Source organism: Dama dama, chromosome 9 (genome assembly GCF_033118175.1).
Source record: "Dama dama isolate Ldn47 chromosome 9, ASM3311817v1, whole genome shotgun sequence".
Lineage (NCBI taxonomy): Eukaryota > Metazoa > Chordata > Mammalia > Artiodactyla > Cervidae > Dama > Dama dama.
The window spans coordinates 11,818,955-11,830,012 of record NC_083689.1 but is presented as its reverse complement, the minus strand read 5'-3'; the positions used below and the strand labels follow the sequence as shown (position 1 = coordinate 11,830,012).

Here is an 11,058-nt window from a genome sequence, read left to right as displayed (position 1 = left end):
ATGGCATCCAGAAAATGAACACAGAAGCAGATGCATAGGACCACAGGCAACCCAGGCTTCAGGGTTGGTGTTGATCCATCTGTAGACTAGACCTCTGAACTCATCCTAGGTCCATGGTGAGTGTCCTCCATAACCAGTATGTTACCACCATCAGAATGCCACCATACCTATGAAAGAAATATGGTACTGAGAGGTATATGTACACATCTCAGAGCTGCTTCAGGCTTCTGGTCAACCCCATGTGTGGGCTTGAGGGTTGAGTGCCCTCTAAAGAAAGAAATGGTGATAAGGGTTGTCCTTGCAGATGGCAAGTACCAGAGGAGAGTGATACTTTTGAGACAATTCCTTCCTGTGACTGGGGCCAACTCAAACCCAGTATGATCTTGGGGGCTTTGAGTGCTTCTCCTGGAAGGCACTGACAGTTTTGTCTGGTCCCAGAGAGCAGAGAAGTACTGCCTCAGGAAGATGCTCGAAACTGAGAATCCCCAGATACTCAGGATGCAGGTAAGTGTCCTGCTTGGTCAGCTCTAAGAGTATAATTGTACTTTTAAAAAGACCTATAGAGGTGCTTACTAGGGGCTTGTGAACCATAAAATTGTTGTTGTTCTTTAGTTGCTAAGTTGTGTCTGACTCTTTTTTGATCCCATGGACTGTAGCCTGCCATTCTCCTCGGTCCATTTTCCAGTCAAGAATACTGGAGTGGGTTACCATTTCCTTCTCCAGGGGATCTTCCTGATCCAGGGATTGAGCCCACATCTCCTGCATCTCCTGCATTGGCAGGTAGACTCTTTACCCCTGAGCCACCTGGGAAGCCCAAACCACCAAATACCATGTTCTCAATGCAGATAGGCAGATATTATAATTATTTCCATTTTACAAATAAGAAAATAGCTTGAGAGTTTATGTGGCGTAGCTCAGATTATAGTAAACAAATAAGAGATATGAGGCTCAGAATTCTGAGAATTTTATAAAAATTATGAAAGATAATCAAAATACAGATTGAAGGAACTCAGAGAATCCCAAGCTGGGTAAATTCCAAAAGTAATGTGCACACACACACACACATGCATAAACACACATCCACACAGACAAATATATCCTGCTCCAACTGCTGAAGACCAAAGAAAAAGAGAAAAATCATAATGACATCCAGAGAAAAATACATATTAAATACATATTAAATGTATTTTATTAATATTAAATAAAATAAATATTAATATTAAATATTAAAATAAAATATTAAGTATTTTTATTAATATTAAATTGTGGCCTTCCCTAGTGATATAATGGATAGGAATCCACCTGCCGACGCAGGGGACATGGGTTCGTTTCCTGGTCCAGGAAGATTCCACATGCTGCAGAGCAACTAAGCCCATGTGACAGGACTACTAAACCTGCATGTTGCAGCTACTGAAGCTCGTAAGCCTAGAGCCTGGTGCTAAACCACAAGAGAAGCCGACACAATGAGAAGCTAGTGCATTGCAACAAAGGGTAGCCCCCACTCACCGCAACTAGAGAAAGCCCATGCTGCAACAAAGACCCAGAACAGGCAAAAATAAATAAAAAACCAATTAAAAAGACTTCCTCTAAGAAAAAATGACATGGTATGAAAGTTCCCTAACAATGGGGTTCATAAACAGAAGCCTCTCCATCAACATTAGCTTGCTTCTCTTCCTTATTGCATCACATTCTCCATTAAAATGTAAAGTTATAAAATATCAATGTGTGGGGAATGATCAGCCACATGCTCTGAGAGAAGAGTCATAAAAATAACTCCAATGCTGAAATTAACACATTTTTTTCAAGTGGTGTTGTTTTATTTATTTATTTTTTAATTTTATTTTCTTTTCACTTATTTTTATTAGTTGGAGGCTAATTACTTTACAATATTGTAGTGGTTTTTGCCATACATTGACATGAATCAGCCATGGGTTTACATGTGTTCCCCATCCCTATCCCCCCTCCCACCTCCCTCTCCATCCCATCCCTCTGGGTCATCCCAGTGCACCAGCCCTGAGCACATGTCTCATGCATCCAACCTGGACTGGCGATCTGTTTTACACTTGATAATATATATGTTTCGATGTTGTTCTCTCAGATCATCCCACCCTCGCCTTCTCCCATAGAGTCCAAAAGTCTGTTCTATACATCTGTGTCTCTTTTTCTGTCTTGCATATAGAGTTATCATTACCATCTTTCTAAATTCCATATATATACCTTAGTATACTGTACTGGTGTTTTTCTTTCTGGCTTACTTCACTCTGTATAATGGGCTCCAGTTTCATCCATCTCATTAGAACTGATTCAAATGAATTCTTTTAACGGCTGAGTAATATTCCATTGTGTATATGTACCACAGCTTCCTTATCCATTCATCTGCTGATGGGTATCTAGGTTGCTTCCGTGTCCTGGCTATTATAAACAGTGCTGCGATGAACATTGGGGTGCACATGTCTCTTTCAGATCTGGTTTCCTCGGTGTGTATGCCCTGGAGTGGGATTGCTGGGTCATATGGCAGTTCTATTTCCAGTTTTTTTTAAGGAATCTCCACACTGTTCTCCATATTGGCTGTACTAGTTTGCATTCCCACCAACAGTGTAAGAGGGTTCCCTTTTCTCCACACCCTCTCCAGCATTTATTGTTTGTAGACTTTTTTTTTTCATTTATTTTTATTAGTTGGAGGCTAATTACTTTACAATATTGTAGTTTTTGCCATACATTGACATGAATCAGCCATAGGTTTACATGTGTTCCCCATCCCGAACCCCCCTCCCACCTCCCTCCCCAGAGAACAGTATTCTTGAAGGAAGGATGAAAATGACCCATTTCCTTGTCTGAAGCTGTGAGCCCTGGTCTGGCACTCAGCAGGGGATGGATGAATGTTCAGGGGAAGGAAACAATATGAACAAATAATCACTGATTATCACCTGTGTTAAACCCAGTGGAGAAATCCAGAAATGCACGTGTTCTGCCTTTGAGAAAAGCTTTGCAAAGCTGTGAGGCTGTGGTTTAAAGAGACTGGTTATTTGTTATTGTTTCTCCAGTGACCACACAGTGCTCAGCGCATAGTCAGTGCCTCCTTAGCTGACTGGATTGAGATTTCCCTGGTGGCTCAGTTGGTAAAAAATCTGCTTTCAATGCAGGAGGCCTGGGTTCAGTCCCTGAGTCTGGCAGATCCCCTGAGAAGGGAGTGGCTACCCACTTCAGTATTCTTGCCTGGAGAATATTATGCACAGAAGAGCCTGGTGTGCTACTGTCCATGGGGTCGCAAAGAGTTGGATACAACTGAGAGACTTACCCGACTGTATGACAGACACATCTGAATTGATGACATCCAAGGCAGTCCCAGGATGAGCAAGAACATTGAGCTGGGGGCAGCACCTACCATGACTTGCATGGAAACAACCCTCTTTTTTCTTTTTTTAACTTCTTTTTAAAAAATATTATTTTTAATTGGAGGATGTAAATCAACCATAAGTATACATATATCCTCTCCCTCTTGAACTTCTCTCTCACCTCCCCGCATCATCCCACCTCACTAGGAAGTTACAGAGCACCTATCCTCATAAGGATGAGATCTTTGTGTCATACAGCTACTTCCCACCAGCTATCTATTTTACACACAGTAATGCATATGTTTAAAAATATGCTGTTTTTTTTTTCCAGCTCAGTTCAGTTCACTTCAGTCACTCAGTCATGTCCGACTCTTTGTGACCCCATGAATCACAGCCCGCCAGGCCTCCCTGTCCATCACCAACTCCCGGAGTTTACCCAAACTCATGTCCCTTGAGTTGGTGATGCTATCCAACCATCTCATCCTCTGTCATCCCCTTCTCGTCCTGCCCTCAACCTTTCCCAACATCAGGGTCTTTTCAAATAAGTCAGCTCTTTGCATCAGGTGGCTGAAGTGTTGGAGTTTCAGCTTCAACATCAGTCCTTCCAATAAACTCCCAGGACTGATCTCCTTTAGGATGGATTGGTTGGATCTCCTTGCAGTCCAAGGGACTCTCAAGAGTCTTTTCCAACACCACAATTCAAAATCATCAATTCTTTGGCGCTCAGCTTTCTTTATAGTCCAACTCTCACATCCACACATGACTACTGGATAAACCATAGTCTTGACTAGATGGACCTTTGTTGGCAAAGTAATGTCTCTGCTTTTTAATATGCTATCTAGGTTGGTCATAACTTTCCTTCCAAGGAGTAAGTGTCTTAATTTCATGGCTGCAATCACCATCTACAGTGATTTTGGAGCCCCCCCAAAATGAAGTCTGACACTGTTTCCACTGTTTCCCCATCTATTTGCCATGAAGTGATGGGACCAGATGCCATGATCTTAATTTTCTGAATGTTGAGCTTTAAGCCAACCTTTTCACTCTCCTCTTTCACTTTCATCAAGAGGCTCTTTAGTTCTTCTTCACTTTCTGCCATAAGGGTAGTGTCATCTGCATATCTGAGGTTATTGATATTTCTCCCAGCAATCTTGATTCCAGCTTGTTCTTCTTCCAGCCCAGCATTTCTCATGATGTACTCTGCATATAAGTTAAATAATCAGGGTGACAGTATATAGCCTTGACATACTCCTTTTCCTATTTGGAACCAGTATGTTGTTTCATGTCCAGTTCTAACTCAGATGACCATTATATCTACTACTGTGGGCAGGAATCCCTTAGAAGAAATGGAGTAGCCATCATAGTCAACAAAAGAGTCCAAAATGCAGTACTTGGACGCAATCTCAAAGTTGACAGAATGATCTCTGTTCGTTTCCAAGGCAAACCATTCAATATCACAGTAATCCAAGTCTATTCCCTGACCAGAATTGCTGAAGAAGCTGAAGTTGAATGGTTCTTTGAAGACCTACAAGACTTTTTAGAACTAACACCCAAAAAAGATGTCCTTTTCTTTATAGGGCGATGAAGTGACAAAGTAGAAAGCCAAGAAACACCTGGAGTAACAGGCAAATTTGGCCTTGGAGTACAGAATGAAGCAAAGCAAAGGCTAATAGCATTCTGCCAAAAGAACGCACTGGTCATAGCAAATGCCCTCTTCCAACAACACAAGAGAAAACTCTACACATGGACATCACCAGATGGCCAACACTGAAATCAGCTTGATTATATCCTTTGCAGCTAAAGAAGCTCTATACAGTCAGCAAAAACAAGACTGGGAGCTGACTGTGGCTCAGATCATGAACTCCTTATTGCCAAATTCAGACTTAAATGGAAGAAAGTGGGGAAAACCACTAAACCATTCAGGTATGACCTAAAAAAAATCCCTTATGATTATACAGTGGAAGTGACAAATATATTTAAGGGACTAGATCTGATAGAGTGCCTGATGAACTATGGACGGAGGTTCATGACATTGTACAGGAGACAGGACTCAAGACCATTCCCCAAAAAAAGAAATGCAAAAAAGCAAAATGGCTGTCTGAGGAGGCCTTACAAATATCTGTGAAAGGAAGAGAAGCAAAAAGCAAAGGAGAAAAGGAAAGATATACCCATTTGAATGCAGAGTTCCAAAGAATAGCAAGGAGAGATAAGAAAGCCTTCCTCAGTGATCAATGCAAAGAAATAGAGGAAAACAATAGAATGAAATGGGAAAGACTAGAGATCTCTTCAAGAAAATTAGAGATACCAAGGGAACATTTCATGCAAAGATGGGCTCAAAAAAGGACAGAAATGGTATGGACCTAACAGAAGCAGAAGATATTAAGATGATGTGGCAAGAATACACAGAAGAACTGAACAAAAAATATCTTCATGACCCAGATAATCGTGATGGTGTGTTCACTCACCTAGAGCCAGACATCCTGGAATATGAAGTCAAGTGGGCCTTAGGAAACATCACTATGAACAAAGCTAATGGAGGTGATGGAATTCCAGTTGAGCTATTTCAAATCCTGAAAGATGATGCTGTGAAAGTGCTGCACTCAATATGCCAGCAAATTTGGAAACTCAGCAGTGGCCACAGGACTGGAAAATGTCAGTTTTCATTCCAATCCCAAAGAAAGGCAATGCCAGAGAATGCTCAATCTACCACACAATTGCACTCATCTCACATGCTAGTAAAGTAATGCTGAAAATTCTCCAAGCCAGGCTTCAGCAACACATGAACTGTTAACTTCCCGATGTTCAAGCTGGTTTTAGAAAAGGCAGAGGAACCAGAGATCAAATTGCCAACAATCACTGGATCATCGAAAAAGCAAGTTCTTTCCAGAAAAAAACATCTATTTCTGCTTTATTTTTTTCCTGTAGTCATGTACAGATGTGAGAGATGGACCATAAAGAAGGCTGAGTGCTGAAGAACTGATGCTTTTGAACTGTGGTGCTGAAGAAGATTCTTGAGAGTCCTTTGGACAGCAAGGAGAGCAAACCAGTCAGTTCTAAAGGAAATCAACTCTGGATATTCACTGAAAGAACTATTGCTGAAACTGAAGCTCCAATACTTTGACCACGTGATGTGAAGAGCCGACTCATTAGAAAAAACCCTGATGCTGGGGAAAGACTGAAGGAAAAAGGAGAAGGGGATGGCAGAGGATGAGATGGTTAGATAGCATCACTGACTTGATGAACAAGAGTTCAAGCAAACTCCGGGAGATAGTGAAAGACAGGGAAACCTGCTGTGCTGCAGTCCGTGGGGTGGGTGTAAGGAGTGGGACACAACTGAGCAACTGAACAACAACAATGTTTATGTTTCAATGCTTCTCTCTCAATTCATCGCACTCTCTCCTTTCCTGGCTGTGAGACACAACCTTCTTGACTCATCCTGTTGTCGGGTTTGCCTGGGAGGATGCCCAGCAAGAGAGGACACTTGTTTTAAAAATATTTGTTTGCTCTAGGATATGAAAAGAGCTCTTATGATGCAACAAGAAAACCTAAAATCCAACTTAAAAAGTGAGCAGAGGCTTGAATTAACATTTCTCCACAAGAGATATATTAATGGCCTAGAAGGGCATGCAGAGATACTCGGCTTCATTAGTCACTAGGGAAGTACAAATCAAAATCACAATGACACACCACTTCACATACACCAAGATGGCTATAATAAAAAAAGGGGGGGGGGCAGAAAGAGAACAAATGTTGGTGAGGATTAGAGAGATAGACTACTTGTACATAGCTTGTGGGAATGTCAAATTGTTTAGTGATGTGGTTTGGTGGTTCCCCCAAAACTTAAGCATAGAGTTAGTGTATGACCCAGTAACCACTTCTCGATTATACTTCCAAAGACTGAAATCAGAGACTCAAACAAATACATATACATGCATGTTCACAGCAACACTATTTTTAATAGCCAAAAGGCAACATTTAGAAACAAGACATATAGATGAATGTTCAACAAGTCAAACTCCACCTGTCAATTGGCCTCCCCAAAGGGTTGTAGCAATTTACACTCCCGTTAGCAGTTCGTGAGCATGCTCACTTCCTCATATACTTGCTAACACTGAATGTTGTCCATACTGTGTGTTTCTACAAGTCTTCCAGGCCAAAAGTTATGTTTTGTTGTGTTTGTTGTAATTTCTTAAACCATGACGGAAGCTGAACATTTTTCTTTTTGTACTGAGGTGAAATTCATAAAACATAATTGCTTTTCTCACTGGGCTTTTGTAAAAATCATAGGATGTTGCATGCTTAGCACAACTCCAATCGCATAAAAAATACTTAATACATTGTAACTATTTTTAGGAATAACATTTTAAAAACATTTTAAATTCCATTTTAAGTTACTCTTTCATCTTTTTACTGTTATTTTTTAATTTTTGGCTGTACTGGATCTTTGTTGCTGCATGAGCTTTCTTTAGTTGCAGAGAGCTTCTCATTGTGGTGGCTTCTTTTGTGAGCACGGGCTTCAGTAGTCAGGACACAAGGGCTTAATTGCTCCGTGGCATATGGGATCTTCCTGGACCAGGGGTAGAACCTGTGTCTCCTGCACTGGTAGGCAGATTTTTTACCACTGAGCATCAGGGAATAACATATTTAAGAGCTTCTTCATGGGAAATATTGAGTACCATGCTATCCCTCTGTTAACCAAGAAAGACAAGTTTGAAGAAAGTCAATACTCCTTGGGATAAAAACTTTTTCCCACAGGGTGCTAGATTCAAAAGTGCCACTAAGGAAGACAAGCTAATTGTATCTGATCTAACAAGGTTCTTGGGGGATCATGCCCAGAGGACAAAGAGTCAGTTATAAACCTGTTGGTGTGGTTCTGCTGAGTGCTCCCTGAGAAAGCATGCTCTTCCTTCACACCTGCAAGACAAAGTTGAGGCTGCAGCAGCCTTAAATTCCTGGAAACACAACACCTGGGGGCTGAGAGATCCTGGAATCCAACAGAGGTACAGTAGTCATTAGGGCTTTCCAGGTGGTACTAGTGGTAAGGAACCCCCCCACCTATACAGGAGACATAAGAGATGCAAGTCTGATTCCCAGATTGGGAAGATCCCCTGGAAGAGGGCATGACAAGGCACTCTAGTATTCTTGCCTGGAGAATGCCATGGACAGAGGAGCCTGGTGGGCTACAATCCATGGGGTTGCAAAGAGTCAGACATTACTGAAGCAACTTAGCAGATAGAATAACCATTGATTGTAAGTGAATCCAGAAGACAAGCTGCAGCATGGCTGATTTCAGGGAAGGACTCCCCATCTGAAACTTCCCCTCAGAGGCTGGGAGGATTCTGATCAGTTTCATCCACAAGGATTTAGGGTGCTTGTCATCACAGCCCCATGGGTGAGTAGCATTATTGTGATGCAGAAGTTAGGTTTGGAGCCTCAGCTGCCTGCTCATGATGTTGTTGAGGATTGAAGAGAATGATGGGCTTCCCTGGTGGCTTAGACAGTAAAGAATCTGCCTGCAATGCAGGAGACACAGGCTGACCCCTGAATTGGGAAGATTCCCTGGAGAAGGAAATGGCAACCCACTCCAGTATTCTTGCCTGGAGAATTCTTTGGACAGGGGAGATTGGTGGACTATAGTCCATGGGATCATAAAGAGTTGGACATGACTTAGTGACTAATACAACACATGTGATAAGCAGCTAATTCCAAAGTGGAATGCGTGGAATAAATGTCAACTCTCTTGCTCAAGGTTAGTCTATTTGTGCAGGTGCTTTAGAGAGAAGACACTTCAGGTGTGTCTAACCTAAATCAGTAATCTTTAACCGAGAGCGATTTCTACCCATCCAAAGGGTCCTTGCTCTCAACCACTGAAAGATGTTAGCTCTCAGAAAAATACATAAGTTTCAGCATTTTACATGCTAACTAATCACATTTTCACAACAACTCTATGGAGCAGGTCCTATTATTATCCTCATTTTACAGATGAGAAAACTAAGGCACAGAGAGGTTAAGTAGCTTGCATAATATCACACAGCTAGTAAGTGGTAGAACTGAGCTTTAAACCCAGTCTGTTTGGCTTCAGAGTTGATCCTGAATCACTTTTTATTACTTATTTTTATTTATAAAGTCAAATCCTTGAAATATCTAGACTATTTATTTTGCTTTTCTTATTTGTCTATCCTTATTGAGGAATAACTGGCAGATAAAAAATGTGTTTAATTAAGGTATACAGCTTGATATTTTAATGTACAGATACACTTTGGAATAATAGTGACATTCAAGCTAATTAACACATCGCTATTTTGATAACGTCACTGTGAGTTCCCACTAATAAAATAGTTTACATGTTGTGTATGGATTTAAACTCCTAATATGTATTCTTCTCATTTAATCCTTATAGTGATCCTAAGAGGTTAGAATTATCAATTCCATGTAACAGATGAGGAAACAGAGGCTTGGAGAGGTTAAATGAGAAGCATCTTGAAAGATGAGTATGAAAAAGCAATGAGGTAATCTGTTTTCACTCCAGAAGCCCACCTACTGTTGATGCCCTGTTTCTGGCTTTAGAACTGCCTGGACATGGACAATCAGACCCAAGTCTCTGAATTCGTCCTCCTCGGCCTCTCCCAGCAACCCCTGCAGAGACAGTTGCTCTTCAGCCTGTCCTTCATTTTGTATTTGAGTGGGTGCCTGGGGAATCTTCTCACCATCCTGGCCATTGTCTTGGACCCTCACCTCCACAGCCCCATGTATTTCTTCCTCAGCAATTTGTCTCTTCTTGACATCTGCTTTATCTCCACCACCATCCCCAAGATGCTGGTGAACCATCTGTGTGGGCTCAGCACCATCTCCTTCTCAGCTTGCCTGGTCCAGATGTATTTCTTCATTGCCTTTGGGGCAGCCGACAGCATGCTTCTCTCGACCATGCCTTACGACCGCTACCTGGCCGTCTGCAGCCCACTGCACTACGTGACAATCATGAGTGTCCTTCGGTGTGCCTTGCTGGTGGTGATACCCTGGATCTCAGCCAACCTCATCTCCATGGTCCACACTCTCCTGATGTCCCACTTGTCCTTCTGCACCAATAGGATCCCACACTTCTTCTGTGACATCAATGCCTTGGTCAAGCTCTCCTGCTCTGACACCCAAGTCAACGAGATGCTGGTGTTGGTCCTTGGGGGCCCGGTGGTCCTCATCTCTTTCGTGTGCATCATGGCCTCTTACACACCTATTGCTATGGCTGTGTGGAAGGTGCCCTCAGTCCAGGGCAGGTGGAAAGCGTTCTCCACGTGTGGCTCTCACCTTTGTGTTGTCTGTCTCTTCTATGGGGCTATCCTTGGGGTCTACTTCACCCCTGCATCCACACACACCACCCAGAGGGACATGGCAGCCACAGTGATGTACACCATGGTCACCCCCATGCTGAACCCCTTCATCTACAGCCTGAGAAACCGAGATCTGAAGGGGGCCCTCAGGAAACTTTTCATTGGGAACCCCTTTGCTAAGCCTCTATGAAGATGCTTTTCAGACTCAATTAATTTTGAAAAAAACTAATGTCTCCCAATGTTAGAACTCAGGGTGGTTTTCTATTTTTTTTTAAGGTAGAAGAAAAAGTTTTATTTTTCATTTAAGTACTTTATTTTTCACACAGAAGTAGAGATATAATGTTGCACACATGAAACTTATACAATGCTATAAACCCAGGTTATCACAATAAACATAAATT

The 11,058-nt window shown here is 41.9% G+C and overlaps 1 protein-coding gene across 1 annotated transcript; it reads left to right on the top strand.

Annotated features, from left to right (window-relative positions):
- The first annotated feature begins 498 nt into the window (after positions 1–498).
- On the top strand, positions 499–10,847 carry LOC133061571 (olfactory receptor 1361-like). The gene is made up of 2 exons (XM_061149547.1): positions 499–504; positions 9,900–10,847. The coding sequence occupies exons 1-2, from the start codon at positions 499–501 to the stop codon at positions 10,845–10,847; spliced, it is 954 nt and encodes a 317-aa protein (XP_061005530.1).
- Positions 10,848–11,058: the final 211 nt, after the last annotated feature.